Source organism: Siniperca chuatsi, linkage group LG16 (genome assembly GCF_020085105.1).
Source record: "Siniperca chuatsi isolate FFG_IHB_CAS linkage group LG16, ASM2008510v1, whole genome shotgun sequence".
Lineage (NCBI taxonomy): Eukaryota > Metazoa > Chordata > Actinopteri > Centrarchiformes > Sinipercidae > Siniperca > Siniperca chuatsi.
The window spans coordinates 11,753,365-11,772,110 of record NC_058057.1 but is presented as its reverse complement, the minus strand read 5'-3'; the positions used below and the strand labels follow the sequence as shown (position 1 = coordinate 11,772,110).

At 39.1% G+C, this 18,746-nt stretch overlaps 2 protein-coding genes across 2 annotated transcripts; one reads left to right on the top strand and one right to left on the bottom strand.

Moving 5' to 3' along the window:
* The first annotated feature begins 190 nt into the window (after window positions 1-190).
* Window positions 191-3,062, top strand: pigh (phosphatidylinositol glycan anchor biosynthesis, class H). Its single transcript, XM_044168784.1, has 4 exons — window positions 191-917; window positions 1,514-1,723; window positions 1,862-1,945; window positions 2,113-3,062. Exons 1-4 carry the CDS (start codon window positions 738-740, stop codon window positions 2,182-2,184), a joined length of 546 nt encoding a protein of 181 aa, XP_044024719.1. The 5' UTR covers window positions 191-737; the 3' UTR covers window positions 2,185-3,062.
* Window positions 3,063-15,235: 12,173 nt separating this feature from the next.
* rhov (ras homolog family member V) lies at window positions 15,236-18,364 on the bottom strand. Its single transcript, XM_044170444.1, has 3 exons — window positions 18,025-18,364; window positions 17,611-17,669; window positions 15,236-17,225 (listed from the first exon to the last, which is right to left on the bottom strand). Exons 1-3 carry the CDS (start codon window positions 18,227-18,229, stop codon window positions 16,779-16,781), a joined length of 711 nt encoding a protein of 236 aa, XP_044026379.1. The 5' UTR covers window positions 18,230-18,364; the 3' UTR covers window positions 15,236-16,778.
* Window positions 18,365-18,746: the final 382 nt, after the last annotated feature.

Here is an 18,746-nt window from a genome sequence, read left to right as displayed (position 1 = left end):
CGCTCTTCGAATTTACAGTACATTATAACTTAAACTCCTGACATGGTTTTACAATAGCTACCTGGCTACGTAAACAAATAACGCGGAGATACCGAAAAGATACTAAACGTTTCCCATAAAGCTTTGCACCTTCCAGCTGCTGTAGGGTCCACTTTTATTTACAACCGGCGTACACCGAAGTTTACACAGTTACACGGAGACAGCAACTGATATTAGTATACACACACCATGTTAATTACAATTGCTGCGTCATATATGTTTTATTATTAAGTGTACAAAATATTTAAATGCCTCTGGTTGTTGTGAAGCACGCACACACAGTGCCCGCCCGCTTCCCTTTATACTTTATTTTAGCCTACGCTACGCTAACAACATAGCCCGAACAACCCGGTGTAAGTACCGAGATGCAGCCAATGTGATAATTGGTTTTGGCATCAATTCAGTTGTAGTTGTCCCGGGAATATTATTTTTTGCCTTTAGGTTGTTTCCTATTTTATATTTAATTGGAGAAACCTAGCATCGTATGTATACGTGTCGCTATAATTAGCCTTTTCCCGTCTAAGAAACCACCACTTTATGTCTTCATATGCGGCTGACCTGACTCGACCTTGTCTACAGATAGCCAAAACTAGCTCAATGCTAACCTGCCGTCACTGTGATAGCTAGCTAAGCTAACTGTTTGTGTCTCCCAGAGATCACTTTATGTTCGCATTTCCTCGACTGTTTTTGTTGCGTTCATGATGGAAGATGAAGCTTTCACTGACATTCGTGGCAAAGCGATATCTCTGGACTGTCAGAGTCACTCCGACTTTTGTAGAGAGTTCACTGTCAGCTCCCCCAAAGTGTCCATCGGCAAGGTGATGGTGTTCACCTGCTCTGTTTGGATTGTGGCATACGCCGTGTTCTTCTTCACAGAGGTAAGACAGATGAGTCGCAGCTCTGAACTTTACAGCAGTCATTTCTGACTGAATCACTGCCCGTATCGCTAAATAGTGACTAGACCAACAATCACGTCAATGTACTTTACTCTATAATCGAGATGTACTGTTTCTAAGGTAGTTTGTAATAGATATAAAGGTAGCCTTAAGTAAAAGTAAGTTATACAATTTTTAAACTTAACTTTATTTCTGTTCTACTTGCTTTCATGTCATATTATCTTTACTTGACAATATTATACACCTCATACCTTTTACTACCTATTGTATGAGAGCACCAACAGTCATCTTGTCACATTATTGATGTTGAGGCATTCAATCAAATATATCGCATTATTTGTTTTTTGTCAGTATTGTCCAGCTCCAATAGCAATATTAGCTGCCCTATGAATATTTTGATTGTGGTAAACCAGACCAAGACACTTCTAATGGACAACATATTGGTGATCCTTCTTGTGATCCTTGTGATCTGTAAATTGAAATGATCAGAGTATTCTTTTTGTTTTTGAGTGAGATATAATCATTCATATAAGCACCATACACAAGACCTGCATGTGAATGTCTCCCCTCTCTCGCAGAACACAGCTGTTCTGTCCAGTGCTATATTCATCACCCTGGTCGGCATGATGCTTCACATCCACTTTGTGAAGGTGGACCACGAGTCCCTGCTTGTCATTGGCTCCTTAGGCATTCAGGTGTCTGCCAGCTACGCCTCGGGCCGTGAGAGCACCACATTCATTGAGATGAGCAAGATCAAGGATATTGTCATCAATGAAGCTATTTATATGGTGAATAAGGAAATTTATGTCTCTGTCTATCGCTTGTGTGCACTTTTCCATTATTCATATCATTATTCTGTATTATTCATACTACAGTTGTGTCAGTTTATAAGATGAGTGGATTGACGTCTAATGCTTTTATTTCAGCATCAAATCATCTACTACCTTTGCGTACTGTTGAAGGACCCCTCAGACCCTAATGCAGTGTCAAGTGTTGTGCCATTGTTTCAGGTGAGGTTGAATGCAAGGTGTACGCAGATCTCATAAAGCAACTTGCTTTTTGGCAAGTTACTATTGGTGTTTTGTTTATTGTTTACCTCCTGTATAAAGGCTTTTAATACACACAGTGTCGTTCAAAATAACCTGTTTCCAATGAACGTCCTTTCCTCATTTTTCAGAGTTCAAAGCCAAGGCTGAACTGCTTGGTGAAAGTTTACAAAAGCTGTCAGGAGATTCTTTCAAAGTGCTGATGACACACGAGTCATACATTAGCAATGTTTCTGGTCATGCTGCATGCATTTAATATTTCTTTGCTTAAGTAATGTTCTTTTCAATGGATGAAAGCAGGTAGTTTAATAGTTGATTTTGATTTGACTTGATGTACATCTTCATGTTTTTTCTTCCTTTTCTCACCTGTATGAATACACACGCATAATGTGAATGTAATGTAAGTGCTGCCACTTTTAAAGACCAATATTAGTGTCATTACTGACTTTATGTCTTACTTTGTTGTGTAGTTACTTGAATTACTTTATAGCACTGGTCCTAGACTACTTGTCTAAACCTAAAGAGCCAAACCTTTTAACTGACATTGTATTGAAAGAGAAATTACCTTTTAACAATTTTGCTTTTATACTTATTTATGCATTTAGATTTGAATTGACCGATTATGCCAATTTCTGTATTTTATAAGCATTACCACACTGTATTTTTAATTAAAAATAAATGTGATATAACATTAAAAAAATCAATGTTGTTCTTAAATGATTTGCCATCACTAGTAGGTAGTGTATGTCTGCTGGTTAATGTTTTTGAGGAGCTTTACTCTCCTTCTCCAGTAGGGGGCAGTACCACACTTATTCAAGCTCATATTAATCAAACTTTTATTAATTAGATTCATGAATCAGTTGAGACAAAAGCACTTGAAAAAGATGTACAGACAATTTATCCTATTCTTTGTTTGTCGATGGTGTCAATTACATAAGCAAACTGCTTTTGAATTTACCCTGTATGTACGCAGAAAGCTTTAGAAAAGACTTATTAAAGGAGGTGTATAAATGTGTAGTGTCAGATGTGCTGTATGCACACTACATTTCTATAAATAAACATTCATGCCTTCTTTGTCAAATATATTTTCATTTCCTCATAACTACGTTATACCTTCATCTCCTAGAAGCAGTTGGTCACGTTTACCTCAGTTGTCTTGTCACCTTACTTGACTGGTGATATACCAGACCTGTTTTCAGAAATGTTACTAAAGGTTACCTCACACACCAAGTGACAATGACAGTGTATGCATGAAAAGGTTAAGCATGAACTTTGTTGCAGTGGAAGGACAGTTTGATAAGGCCTTAACTCCTGGTTAGAATTTACAATAAAGTGTTAAACTTTTTTTTTTTTAAATTGTAACCATGTTAAATTGTAAGTGCAATAATTATTATCCCAGTTGTAACCATCACTATAAGAAGTATGATACACTGGAACACATCTCAAGTTCTAAGAAGTTTATTTTTTAACTCTATTAATGTCAAAACCAGTGCGCAGTAGTGCTTACTGTAACACACTTTGTAATGCTGTTTGAATAAATTACTGTATAAATATATTCAACCGAGATTGATATAAACACAGAGGATGTGTTCATTAGTTTCTGCAAGGAGAAAAACGTTTTTCTCCTCAAATGCCTCCTGGGTGTAACTAATCTATAACAATATAGTTGAAAGTTTAATGTGTCTCTGTTGCCAACAGTTTAAAGTTCAGAGCACTTGTTTTCACCACCACTCAGCCTGTGTTTCCCCTTCTGGCCTTGTTTTTTTCCATCCATTTTAATTCTTGATGACCATCTGCAGCTCGCGGTCAGACCTGTGTGTGAACTCCATCCTCCACAGGCCAACATAACAAGCAGAAGGGTGTGATTTTCACAGGGTGAAGCGTTTACACTGCTGTGAAGAGTGGCCCTCTGACAGGATAATAGTCCCTCCTGGAGGTGCGAAACAGCCAGAAACCAGGCAGAGGAGAAACCTGGGAGTGACCGGGAGTGACACCTCAGGGCTCCCGAATAGACCTCATAAACCAGTAACCCCCCTGTGTAAATCATAAGTAGTGTAGAGGTTTGGCAGGTTAAAAACACAGTGAGGCTTTCTTCAGCCAGAGGTGTGGACTGTTAATTGCCCTGTTTACAATAGGGCAGTAATTGTCCAATTATTTTAGTGGTTCACCTCTAGTATTCCTGTGGATGTATTAAACTTAAAAAATACACAGCAATAAATACTGAACTCCTGTTGCCTGTCCTTTTGCTGCTGGTTTTCATTAAATATGTGTTTTTATGTAATTCTTCTTTATGTAGTTCTCTGTTATCTGAACGGTGGATGTGTGGAATCAGCTTACAGTGTTTTGGGTGTAGGAACCTCGTGGTTTAATGGGAGAGGAGGGATTGGACTCCCCTACTGAGATGGGGAGTTGCCCCTTTACCACCTGCTGTGCACACACACACACGCACACACACGTGCACACATTCAAATCTACTCACATCAAAACATAATCATGACACATTCAGAGGTTGTGAGGTAAGTTAGAGGAATAGTTCACTATTCTGGTAAATATGGTTATTCACTTTCTTGCAGAGAGTTAGATGAGAAGATTAATACTGCTGTACATTTGTCTGTTAAATATGTAGCATCAGCCAGCAGCCGGTTAGCTTAGCCTAGCATAAGGACTGGAAACAGGGGGAAACATCTACCCTGGCTCTGTCCAAAGGAAACAAAATCCACTTCCAGCACCTCTAGAGCTCACTAATTAACATATATATATATATATATCACGTATTTCATTTGTACAGAAATCGAAGTATAAAAAGAGAGTTCGCTAAAGATTATTTCTGGGCCGGCACCACTCCTTGTAAGAAAATCGTTGTTTTTACACTTTTGTTTTTGTATGTATTAAACAAACAAGGTATAACATGTTAATTTTAGACTTTAATTTTAGCTTTAGACGTGCTGGTAGGCGGATTTTGTCACCTCACCTTCCCACAGGGCCAGGCTAGCTGTTTCCACCTGTTTCCAGTTTTTATACTAAGCTAAGCTAACTGCTGTCTCCAGCTGCATATTTACAGTATAGCCATGAGACTGATATCAATCTTCTCATCAAACTCCCAAAATGTCAAACTAAGTCACATATTTACTGTATATAACTTCTACTCCAAGGTACACGAGAGGTCCAACAAAATGAATATAACAGAAAATATATACGTACACCAATAAAGTTTACAGAAATGAATAGTGTGCAAAAGCTTGTCATTTGGCACAAGAGAAACTGTTTTCATATAATGCCATGATTCTATGTAGTGTTGTGTCTTTGTATTGTTTTTCTTGTATATTGAGTTCCTGGCTGACAGATGCGGAAGGGAGAAAGTGTCCTGGTATTGTTAGAAATTTGTCAGTTTATCCACTCTACCTACCGGTCCATACAGGCAGGTGTAACTCGATGTCTGTTTGGATTTGAATCTCAAAAAATCCCTTCCTGCCTCATTTCATTCTCCCTCTACTGAACACATGTAGACAGTGCTGTGGTCTCACATGGAAGTGTATCCTCCTGTGGGACGTGCATTTACATATTACCCTGCCAGCCATTTTCTCCATGGACAATTTTACTCTGTCTGTCTGAAAATTAAAGAGGGTTTTTTTCTAGTTGTTAGTGGAGAAAATCTATTTTAAATCTATTTCTATAGTTTTTTTGCATTTTGAGCAGGTAATAATGTGAGGTTCCATATCAGTTTACCCTGACTGTTTGTCATTAGAGCTTACCTTGGGGACTCCAACTAAAGAACCTTTTTATTCTTCTCCCTAACGTTCAAAACGTACCTGATTACCTCTCCAAACAACTGCGTCTTTTTATATTATGTGCACCTAGCAAGGACAGGCTAATGCAGCCTATAAGAAGAGAAAGCAAGCTATAAGACAATAAAATACTAAGAAAAGATTTGGTTATACAAAATATAGTAAAAACAACTGTCTATGGACCTTTTTATAGATTTTCACTAACTGACGCATAACAATACACACTGGTATTTACAGATTTGCAAATTTACAGAAAAATCTATTCATGCTCAACATTGCTCAGCCTCCTCCGCACTACTCTAGATTGTGTTCACATTAATGACAACAGAAGGGCAGATAAGACTGAGCTGCAGGTTGGAGGATAAGACTGGTCTGCTGGGTGACATTGCAGAACCGGTCTTGGCACAAAGGAACATTTATCAAACTCTCTGGAACCTTTTTGGTAACATGATCTACTGATAAAAAGGAACATTGTAGCTGCTATAGTTCATCATGGAAAAAGTCCATGATAGGAAACCAAACGTGCAATTTCTAATCCTCTGCTCTTTTTAGATTGTAGTCTTAGGGTCTTTGAGCTGCAGGCTTGCACATACTGTGCACCACATACAGTATTATCATATTGTCTCTGAGTGATTTTTCACCTCCCAAAAAACTCCCTTCTATCTCCAAATGTTATAACTGCTGCTTTGTGTCCTCAAATTAATGCTGGGTCCTAAATGGGTAGTTTGAACAAATATCTGTAGAATATTAATTTCAGTTGACTATATAACCCCGATAAACCACTGTGAGGCTGTTTGACGAGGATCTTGAGGAAAAAAGTCTCATTTATTGTTATATATCGATATATTATTGAAAGACTTTGACATTTATGTAATCCATCAACCCTGTAACTAAAAGCAGTGGCTTTGTATTGCTTTGGATGTCTGCAGCCATTGTGATTCATTGTGTTTTTCTTCAGGGGAAGAGTTGCTCTTATTTGCTCAGAGAGCAGTTTCCTCTCTGGACAGGAAAGTCCAGTGCTGCTCTCCTTCTGTCCTCTCACAGGCGACGATGTTGAACCTCAGTGTTAAGCCTGCCAAAATGTGTTTACCCAAGCTTTATTCACCTCAACCAGCCTGCTGCATCTGCCACTCAGTAAAACTTTTAATGATACTGTTAATATGACTCGATGATCCTGTTGAATCTTTGGCAAAGTGACAGCCAAGCTTCTGAGTTTTTTAAGCTGCCAGTCAGTTTAAATGCAAATTGTTTTAAAAAGTACAATGGAACAAATGAGACCGACTCATCTCAGGCCACGCCCTTGCATCTTACCTCACCTGGTAGATGTGAGGTAAGTTAGACAATCTTCTAGACAGACCAGCTGGCAGCAGATGAGAGAGCGAGAAGCCTGCTCTACAGGTCTGTCAGGGGAGCTACCTGCAAATACACATCCGTTTTCTCAGTTTGTCTCTGGAGAAAAAAGCCAAGCCATTGTAACGAGTGTGTATGGGCATGTGGTTTTGTGTATGTATGAAGGCAGGTCTTAACTGCCATATTCAAATCCTCTGACCATATTTGTGCTTTTATTGGTCTGGAAATAAGTGATTTGATTGCCCCTCTGTTGTGTGTGTGTATGTGTATCCTCATTATGTTGCTCTATTCCCACTCTCGTATCATTCATATACCATTGCTGTGTGATGACAGCTCCTCAGTTTCTTCCCTTTGAGTGGTGCCGCAGTGTCTGTGACCAGCGATTGAGTCAGAAATAATGTGGTTTGCATAAAACTTTAAAGGCAATAAATTTAAAAAGGGTCATTAATAAACAAACGTGACGTTAGAGAGGTTCTTCAAATTCATGGAGTGTTTGTTTGGTTTATTTTAATTATAAATCATGCTGGAGAAGCAGACCGCAAACAAACCCGCCATGATTTTGGTGATGTCATTTTATGCTATAATGCTTTTTCTCAAGCCTGGTGGTGATTCTCATTAACTTTTGTATCAATTCTAACTGCGAATAATCCCAACGCTGAAAGCTCCCCTTAGACAGCTACTAATGTAATGACAGAGCTGTTTCCACCATGTCTGATAATAGATAGTCACGCACAGATATGTGTGTCATGGATAAGTACAGCATGCCTGCTCAGTAATCAGCTGTTGCAGAGATGCGAATTTTGAAGATGCTATGTCACTTGTTCAAAAATACCCCCATGGTTAGTACATACCAATAGCGCTCCACACGCAAAATGACATCACATGTAACAGACAATGGACGAGATGAGTGAGTGAGGATTAGAGTACAATCACAACGAAGAGGAAAGATAGGAGTATTGTACTGTAACTTGTGTTCTTTTGAAAATCTGAATTTCTCATTTATTTCTACATTGTCATGGTTACAATGAATAAATGTGCTCCTTCATTGTTAAATGCAACATGAAAATTGGTGCGTCCACCAATAGTAGAGCAAATATGTTCTGTTAATTTAAAGGAAAATCATTCTAAATTGACACATATGGGTTGAGGAAACACTCAGACTTTTCTTTAACCTCTCTTACAGCTCATGAACAAACTAGATTTTTTGGAGATACAAGGTTTAACATGAAAATGACTTTATATGATGTGATTATCATTGAGTAGGGGTTAAGTCAACGGTGAAGACCACATTCTCTGGAAAATCACTCTTGGGAAGCCCCGCATTAATCTCACAGGAATGGAAACCATGCATCTGAACTGCTTTGCTATCAAATCCAAGGACTTCTCACCAGATAATGAGCATGGTAAAAAAAAAAAAAAAAAAAGGAAGGCCAGCTATAAAACAGTGCAGGAGTGTTGCTGGTCTGAAACTGTCAGTATTAATCTACAGCTTCTTCCTGTTTTGGTCTGAGGTTGTGGTGAACAGGCCTGGTTTATGTCACCGCAGTTGTGTTGACATGGAATAAATTAATGCTGTTTGTCTAATGTCACAACATGTACACAATGTTCTGTAGAGATGTGACTGTATACCCTCTTTATTTGAGTTGCCTGCTAGTCTTTTAGCATCTTTGGGGGGAAACAGACCTTAAATACATGAAAATCCCACCCCATCCTATCCTATCATATCCAACTATATCCTATTTTGGTTACATATGTTCCAAATTTGTGATCTTCACCTCTATAACTAGAGGATGAGAAGTTAAAGTAAAAAGTGATGATTTCTGGGAATCAGAACGTCTTGTAGGACTAGCCAACAGTGGTGGAAAGTAACTAAGTAGATTTACTCAAGTCCTGTGCTTCAGTACAGTTTTGAGGTACTAGTACTTTACTTAGGTATTTTTATTGTATGCTACTTTACATTCCTACTCCACTACATTTCAGAGGAAAAGGCTTTTTACACTGACAGCTATATTATTACTTTGCATATTTTGCATATTATTTATCATACAAAACATATAATCAGCTTCTAAACTTTGAAAAATAAATCTGCTAGTTTGCAATGAAAATCAACTTTTTTTATGATGCTACTGCAGCAATCTGCCTTATTCTTTCATGTTTCAAGATACGGACACTTTTTTTAAACAAGTTGCTTTAAATTAGAAACAGGTTGAAATATTCTTATTTCACTGCAAAACAAGGTTTTTCAGAATCAGAATCAGCTTTATTGGCCAAGTATGTGTGAACATACAAGGAATTTTTATTTATTTATAAGATTGAGGTGACAATTGAAGGTAAAGTCAATTGAGGTTTTTGAAGATTAAACTGCCCAACAGTTAATAAAGAAGTTAAACAGCTCCACGTTGACTGGTTACAACAATATTGCTAACACATTTATACAGGGTTAATAATCCTATAACATATATATAACACTATTAAAGGGTCCATTCTGTATAATGAGTGATTTCATTTTGTTACTTTAAGCGCATTTTCCTCATAACACTTTTGTACTTTTACTTGAGCAAAAATACAAAATTCTCATTTGAATTTTTACTTTGTAGTATTGCTACTTTTACTAAAATTAATAGTTTGACATTTGGGGAAATAAGCTTATTCAATACATACATTACATGTAACATAGGCTATTTGTGTCGACAGCAGTGGCATGTATGATCCATGTAGTTTACAATTGCTGCGGAAAAAATGTAGACGCAATGTTAGTTAAGGTGAGTGCTAGCAACTGCCTGTCTTTGACTGTGTCAGTGATCAAATCAAACAGCCAATCAAAGGTCATGGTCAGTATTCAAAGTGACCAATCAAAGGAGCGGCAACATCAGCCACTGTCTATTCCATCCCCACCTCCAAAGTCTCAAAAGTCAACTTGAGTAGCAAGCGAGTGTTGAGCAGTTGCGAGGGAGGGTCTAGCTTGCGCTTGTCACAGCCCCGTGCACGCAGGACTGTATTTGTGTGGTATTAACAACTGCAGGGAGAGTGTGCATTTTTGGAGCAATGGGCCTTCGGAGCAGTGGGCTTTCGGTCCCAGCACCTCTATAGCTCACTAATTAACACGGTGTACCTTTGGACAAAACCAGGCTGGCTGTTTCCTCTTGTTTCGAGTCTTTATGCTAAGCTAAGCTAACTGGATGTCCAAATGTTTTGAGCTAATGTGATGTTCAAAAATACTGATTCATATGAATGTGAACCTATCTCTTTTTTTTCTTCCAGATAAAGCCGCCCCTACACACAGACACACTCCTTTGGTGGTGACACAAACAGGCTGAGTAAGTCGATTTACTCTGAGTAACCGGACAGCAACCAGTCACTCTCTGCTGAACAAGTGCAGGCATGCCTTATCACTCTCTCAGAAAGTTGACTGAAACGCATAATATCTATTGTCATTAACCCATCAGACTATATCATGTGTTGGCAAATAGTCATCAATGTCTGCCTGTCCCGAATTTTGGGGAAAGTGTGTGTATGAGTATGTACATATGTACCTTTTACCCACTGTACTGCAATAATCCTATTGTTGTGTATCGTTTAACTGTGTACGTGTGTATATTGGTACCAGTATGCGTGCGCATGTGTATCCACATACATATAGGAGAGGGTACGTGGAACAATAAGGGTTGTGTAGCCTTGCATCATGCCCTCACTTGCTTTACTGCCACCATGTGTGTTGTGTGGATGTCACAACACCCACTGCCTCCCTCCTCTCCTTACCCCCTAAACGCCACTGTGAGAACACCTCACCCCCTTGATTCCCAGACGTGGACACACCCAATGTACAGACTCGCACAACCAACCAAATCACACACTTCCCATATGCAATTGACACTCAGTATTAGCTCCTGAACATGGTTAACTGTCACTTTTCAAAACACTGACACAGTTGTGCTTTATCTGTTTATCTGTCCATCGCTTCTCCAGTTTGGCTACAGATTAAGATGCAGCTTGATAAACAGCATGAATCTAATCTCAGTGTTACTGCTTGAGGTGCCATCTTTACTTTTTTTATTTACTGTACCTTTGACATTACAAAATATACCTCTTTGGGACAATAGAGAACCAAATACTCACCCACATCAGCCAGCACATCTTAAGTGTAACCTGAATATATTTCAATATGCCATATTAGGCTGGATTACCCTACCAAAGCAATTTTATATTACTTATTTAGATTTTTCTTTTTTATTATCTTATTTTTCATAGAAATTCCTGGTCCTTTTGGTTAGTTAAAACATGAATATAGGCAATTTGAATTGGCCAAAAATCACTCCCAGGATAACATTATTCTTGCAAAAAATGGTATGCACCTCCACCAGTCTAAATTTGCATTTGGACTGCTGTCACAAAAGCAAATACCGTTTGGAGCTGTATTTTTAAAATTCACAACCAATGTGTATCTCACACTTGATAATGATGCCTAGTTGTGTCACTCCCCACAGCCCTCAACCAAGACTTCCAGGGCTTCTCACAACACTCTTTTATTTCAAATCAGTAGGAAGGTGTTAGGATCTGACATAGATCACTCCTACTCTCTATTCTGGAAAGAAGATACAGTCGTTTACTGGTGCTCTTCAAGAGAATGGCTTGTCAGATTTGTGCTGCAGAGAGGACATGTGTTGATTAGATTGTGACACCTTTAGTGAGTAAACCATCACTCAGACTTTCGGCAGATTAAGTCTGTTGTTCATCATAGAGGCAAGCTTGCACTTCCAATAGACAGGATGATTTCACAACATACTGTACAGTATGTACAAGTGCTGAGCAAAAATGAAGAAATTACAATATAATCTAATAGAAGTATTTTTAAAAAGTACTCTTGGATGTATTTTTTTAATGTGTCTATTAGAATATGTACACTAAAAGAAGAATTTAAGAATTTAAGACAGCTTTAATTGTCAACATTAAATCTCTATTTTCATCCCAGCAGTTAACTAGTAGCTGTTGCCGCAACTGTACTGTACCAGTCTTACAAATACCTATTAATAATTTGTTATAATTTTGTAACACACATGCATGACTTGCAGCACTGGTGCCCACTCTATTTAGCTATTTAGCACATGATTTTTTAAGTACTGTTATTAGCCTGTATCACATACTGCTTATGGCTGCATTCTATCATTTACACCTATGTTAATATTAGTACTTGTATAAACACTGCAGGTTCATGCGGCACATCCGTTGTTTTTTTTTGCCCATATTGGGGCGTCATGCGTTGACTCTGTCTGTGACTTGTTTTTAATGTGTATTTTCCTTTTATGTGCCTCCACTGCCAATCCACTTGGGATAATAAAATTAATCAACAAAGAAGTGTCACAATATGATTGTGAATTCAGTGAAAGCTGCAGACATTACACACCACTCTTAGTCATTTACACCACAAAACATTTCACATCTGAGCTGTGGAGAGCTGGTAGTTTCCTGATTGTCTTTGGGTCGTCGGTGACGTGATGAGCCCTGAGACAGCCTTTTTTGAAGTGCTAATCACCTCATCGTTAACCAAGTGCTAAACTAGCTCTTCGGTTGGTTCATCTCAAAAGCTGCATGCACTTAAGCTGTGCACGACTTTGATCATGTGTGGTCATTGACGGTCACTCTGAAGTCATTATGTCCCTTGATGACTGCAGATTAACATAAAGGGAAAAACTGACAACATACAGTAGAAAGACGTGTATCTGATAATGTCTTCAATGACCCAGGTGTATTTCAAACCCTTAGAAATCACATTAAAGTGTCCTGCATTACTCGACTTTGTTTTTCAAGTGTTGGAGGTTCTTTGCATATTAACCTCCCCGTGTATTACTCAACTGCATGAATGACAAGCCAAGCAGATTCATGGAGGTGAACTAAAGCTGTTGACTGTGGGACAGAATTAATCGTTGTTGCCTCCAGGCACAGTCACTGTTAGGAAGTGGGACGATTCTTACTCGACACCGAAACTGACAGTTTATGTTTTGACATAAACATATGAGAAATGATGGCAGTTTCTTTTTACTTGCACAGTTAATATCACTGACAGGTTGGCTTTTGATATGCAAATGAACTCAATAAGTAAATTGCATGAGAAATAGGGAAATAGTAATTAGTGTGCAATTTAAATGTTTTATTGCCACAATTAGATTTTTAGCTCTGGGTAAGTATTAAGTCGCTAATCAATAAATAGCTAAATGAAGACCATTTTTCATGTTTGTTTCTGCCTTCCACCTTAATTTTGAACACTACCACCCAATATTAATGTCACATACACAACTGTCACAGATACCAGCCAGTAAAGGTGAAATACAATAACAAAAACTAATCACAACAGAGAGTTTTTTGTCTGTGTGAAAGAGACGCTGTGAGCCACGCCAAGTCTTCCCCAAAGCATAACAGTTCAAACTGCCAATTTGGATGACCGAGAAGCAGCAGTAGTGAGCCAACAGGCTTTGTCCTCGGCCAGGCAGACCTGTCGGTGCACCTGCTGATTCCCAGGCCTCCTTGCCAATCTTCGACTACAGTGAAACCCAGCAAGAGTGAAACTGGCCCTGAGCCAGAGGAAGAGCTGGTTGACTACTTCTGACACAATTGCTACGAGCAGGGGATCCTGGGAGAAGGACCAGCCCTGTGTGGAGATGAGAAAAAATACATGACTAACCATGAGAAGAGAAAGAGGAGGAGGAGGAGGAGGAACAGTTCACTTAACACCTGGGAACCTAAAACCTGTCCTACATGGCCTTTACGATTGCTCAATGAGTGTACTATGACTGCACAACCTGTACAAGTCTGTGTTTGCATTATGTGTATAAACATATGACATTTTTCACATTTGATTTTTTTTGTATTGTTTTGCCTTGACAGGAACAGTTAACAGCTAACTTTGACTACCATTTGTGTAGCGTACAGTGGGTTTTTAGAGCTTTTTCACTAAAACAGCTGCCTGAAAACAGTGAACCAGAATGGTAAAGTTGCAGGCCGTAAAACCAGAACCATGACTTAAACAGCTCCATGGAGCTAATAGGAACTGTGGAGTTGGGTGATAATTCTCACATCACTATGAGCGACCCCTTTTACTCTATACATAGTCATTTCATCCACTGTTAATATAAAAATGTTGAGCTTTAAATCCTTATATACTTTTGATATCCCTCTTGTTTAAGCTTTCCAAACCGTTGTGGCTAGCATAAACTGCTCCCTGAGGGTCAAATCAAAGTTCATCATGACTAGCATTTGTGTCAGCGGTGTCACATGACACTAACTCCTCTCTGTGACCTCTCCATACGAGGTCATTTGGCGAAGACGAAGGATGTCCTGCTTTAACCCACTGATAACAGCCGTTCAAACAGAACCCTGACACATGTCCACATGATCGACGGCACACTGACTAATGGCGAACAGATTGCTGATGTATTGGGGTGAGTGTGTGTTTTTTATCCTCTCGCTCATCTGTGACTCATCCACCCTGCTCTGAACAAATGCACTGCAGAGCTGTCAGGTCCACAAGTGTTTTATAACCCCTCTCTGCTCTGTCTTTATATCTTTCCCTGTCATTTTTACTTCAGTTTGCTGTACAAATAATCCTCTGTCCTGTGTATTTTCCTCAAACTCAGGCTAAAAACAGGAATAAAAGCCCCTTTTTGTGCCGTTTTCATAGTCACACCTTTCAGACAAATGTTAATGATGCTGTTGAGTGAATTTGACTCAATCACACTCTTGTGAATGCCATTCTCCCATGTATCTAGCCCTTTCGAAAAGGCACAATCAGACACAGCAATCAGTCACAGCATGGCACTGCCAAACCCCATCAGCAGTCATGTGGATTGCATTAAAATTGGTCGACCCGAGGCACAGCTAGAGGCCCGAGGTTACTTATCATATCCATGGACAAAGAGATGGTTCAGGAAAAGTACCTGATGTGGTGAGTAGGATTATTCAGACTCCCTGCAGAGTGCTTGCTGCTTTTTAGTGATTTTGGTGACTCTTTTAAAAACTCTTCCTTCAATGTAAAGTCACTAATATCAGACTTGATAAGTGATTGGTTGTGAATTGCAATCATAACAATGTCTGCAAGCTGTTCTAAAAATATATATAACACAGAAGCTACAATTTGCACTTCATTTATTTGCATCACATCACTCCAACATGTAAAAAAGACATACAGGTTAGAGAAGGGGGGGGTTTAGTAACAGTGATTCAAAATGTAACAAAAAATAGTTTGTGGAGTACATTAATGCATTTAAAATCCATGTCTTATCTAATATTTCATATACATAAACATGACAAATGACCTGTTTTAACAAACAGAATAGCATAAAAATAGCATATTAAGCTGACTTCCACAAGAAGCATAGTAAAGCCTAGCCCTGGTCACTTGTATATCCATCAAAATATGACTTTCTTTTGCACATACATCACCGACACAAGGCTTTTTTTTTTAAGTGTATTACTTTACACTGACATTCAAGCAGAGGCAGTTTAACATCCTATAACTCTGTACACAGTGGGCTATTAAGGAGATAAGGAGTGTATTGAGCATATAAACAAAGAGGGGTGAATAAAAAAAGCCAGGCTGACGGTGGTGGTGGGAGGATCCGCAGGGTGGAAGTTAAGACTCCTGCGGTGCTTGCTTTTACAGATGCAGATTGATGGGAGACAGGGACAAAAAGCCAAAGGCTACTGCTCCCATTCAGCCTTTCACCTCAAACAAGAGGATTTTCAAACAAGTTCCTGTGCATATCTGAGAATTAAGATAGATGAATTACATTTGTCTCTGATTTGTCACAAACAAGTCATCCTGCTGTGTTTCTTTCTCACAGATGTTAAATCAGTTGATATTATTCCCATTAAATGTAAATGTCAGGGGTGATGAGATTGTCAGTTGATTAACTTGAAGACAAGAGACTGCCAACCCAAACCGGCCAGGGGAACTTTCTCACACAGGTAAGAATGTGGCATCTTGCACTGCAACATGAACTTGCAGCTGCTGCATATAAATAGGCTGGTGTAGCCAGACAACAGGAACACAACAGAAAAGTGACTAACGCCCATCTGCTCAAACACAGCCCCGACACTTTCTGTTTCTCTCTCGCTTACATTAAAGGCTGCAGCTGGTAGCAAAGCACACCATGCAAATTCACAACATTTACATGATGGCCTGTCCTTTCTCTCTGTGGATATATGTTGAGCAACTTGATGTGTTTGCCTCTTTTAGTCTCAATCCACTGCCCTTCTCCCTGAAGTGACTCACGAGTGATGCATACACATTTAAGCATACACACACTTTGATTTTTCTATGTAAGGTATGTTTTTTTCTATTGCCCTGGAACATCAAAACATTTGAGTTTAATGTGAGCAACACTGCAGTCCCGAGTCGGTCTGCTGGACTGTGAAACCAGACCCTGGCTGAGAATGACCCAGAATCCTCTCTGCTGTCTCCACAGATGTTGGTTCCCAATCCTCACTGTGTGCTCATGTTTTGTTTCCCTTGCACCATTTGGCATCCCAGAGTAAAATACGCCAAATACTTAACAGGGAAGGATGCTAAACTACCACAGATCAGAGCTGTGACATCAAGCAAAAGTAAAGGATTTAAATAAATTAGAGTTTTGTCCACAACCCACAGGGTTAACAGTCAGTTTATGAGTTCAGATGAAGCAGAAGAATTTCTTCCAGCTGCACCTGGAGAAAGCTTTAGTGCGCCTGTCAGAAAACCTCCTCTTCTTGGTCTTGCGGGCTTTGTTCTTAATGGCAGCAAAGATGGCCGCATCAAACGCCTCCTTCAAATTCTTTTGCGTGAGTGACGAACACTCTATGTAGTCTGTAGCCCTGATCTTGTCCGCCATGCTCCGGGCCCGGGAGCTCAGAATTGGCTTGACATTAGATCGGTCCAGGTTGATGAGGACGTTCACGTCCAGTAAGAGGTCCGACTGAGTCCCAACAAGAACGATGGGCGAGGATGGGTTATAAGACCGGATCTCTGACACCCACTTCTTGGTGATGTTGTGAAATGAGGTGGGGTTGACCATGCTGAAGCACAGGAGAAAGACGTCCGTGTGGGCATAGGACAGAGCCCTGAATTCATCAAACTCCTCCTGAATGGAACATAAAGACACGGGTTAGTGTCAATCAAATTATGTGCGGACATGATAAAAAAATGAGTGAGAGACTGACTCACTCAAGTGCCAGGAAAAGTTGTTACTGAGTCACATATTAAGCAAGGATGTGACAGTTTGTACCTCCATAGTTCATCTCTCATAGCATTAAAAAAAATCAGTATATTATATTAACGATGGGGATTTGATCATATATATTTTGTGTAAAAAAAAAAAAAGAAATGATCACTTTACACAATTAACTCAACATCAGAAAACAGATAAGAAATTGGGACTACAGATTAAATATTAAAAATCAACCTGTAAAAATAATTTAAAAAGTATATGTCTATGTACTAATATAATAATGAACTAATAGTCTTACCTGTCCAGCAGTGTCCAGAAGCTGAACTTTGACCGGAGATCCTTCTACTTGGACCTGACCTGTTTGAAACCAGTAACATGAATCAGTCAGTATCAACATCAAAATCACAATTACTTACTACAGTACCTAACATGCATGCACACACTAAAATCTCTTCAGAATAGCATATTCACACTTGTATAACTATAAACTGTATGGCATATTAACTTGTAAGCAGTGACACATAATTGCTTATAAGTCCATAATTCAAACTATATTACCTCCATACTGAACCAAAGCAAACACACCAACATTCATGCAAATGTATGCAATTCTTACTCTGAATAAAACTAGTCACTCTTTATTATTATATTGTCAAAAAAAAATCTAATTAGAAAAATAGTGAAAGGCAAAATAAAAGTTCAGATCACTCACCGGAGAAGACATCAAAGCCAGTCTGTTTGTATTCTGTCGGGTATCCATTGGAGGTGTAGCTGACAATCATGCTGGTCTTCCCGACGGCTCCGTCTCCGACCAGCATACAGCTGATGACGCCTGGCTCCAGCTCGTCCTCCCGGGTCAGCCCGCAAGCGGAAGGGACTCGGGACTCGTGGTAAAAGTAATCCATGTGAGGTGGCATGTCGAGCCGCACATTCACCTTCTGAATGCAGACTCTCCTCCTGTCCGATCTCCGTGACACTGATACTTAGCTGAGGAGCTCTCACATACCGCCAGCCTGCCTGTCCAGTTGTGACTGACGGGCGACATGTGCGGGGCGGGACGTTTGTAGGGCAAGCTTGTGCTCTGACAGGTTGTGATTTGCATAGACACTCCCACCGTGGAAAGAAAGAAAGAGAACTTCCTAGATTTATTATTCTTTCTTATGTGTGTTTGTTTATTTATTTATTTAAGTTTAATTTTATTTTATGATACTTGTATTTTTTTCTTGAATGTTGTTGGTGTTTTTCTTTTATTTTTTTTGCCATGTAATGCCATGCTTATACAGACTTGTTTCAACAACAATTCATTGTTTACTAAAAGCATACAAACGATAGATTAGGAAAATAATTGGGGAAATTAAAAAAACTTTTATATACATAGCCTTTACAATCAATGATAACATAAAATAACACTATAGTGCACTAAAACTATGCTGA

What these genes read in the sequence shown, in the direction of transcription:
- rhov (XM_044170444.1), bottom strand. Translation starts at nt 18,229, where the DNA reads ATGCCACCTCACATGGATTACTTTTACCACGAGTCCCGAGTCCCTTCC. An exon ending in TGGCTTTGATGTCTTCTCCG is followed by an intron (nt 17,670 to 18,024) that starts GTGAGTGATCTG and finishes GGTTTCAAACAG; the next exon opens with GTCAGGTCCAAGTAGAAGGA. An exon ending in TTCTGGACACTGCTGGACAG is followed by an intron (nt 17,226 to 17,610) that starts GTAAGACTATTA and finishes TGTTCCATTCAG; the next exon opens with GAGGAGTTTGATGAATTCAG.
- pigh (XM_044168784.1), top strand. Translation starts at nt 738, where the DNA reads ATGATGGAAGATGAAGCTTTCACTGACATTCGTGGCAAAGCGATATCT. An exon ending in TCAATGAAGCTATTTATATG is followed by an intron (nt 1,724 to 1,861) that starts GTGAATAAGGAA and finishes CTTTTATTTCAG; the next exon opens with CATCAAATCATCTACTACCT. An exon ending in GTGTTGTGCCATTGTTTCAG is followed by an intron (nt 1,946 to 2,112) that starts GTGAGGTTGAAT and finishes CTCATTTTTCAG; the next exon opens with AGTTCAAAGCCAAGGCTGAA.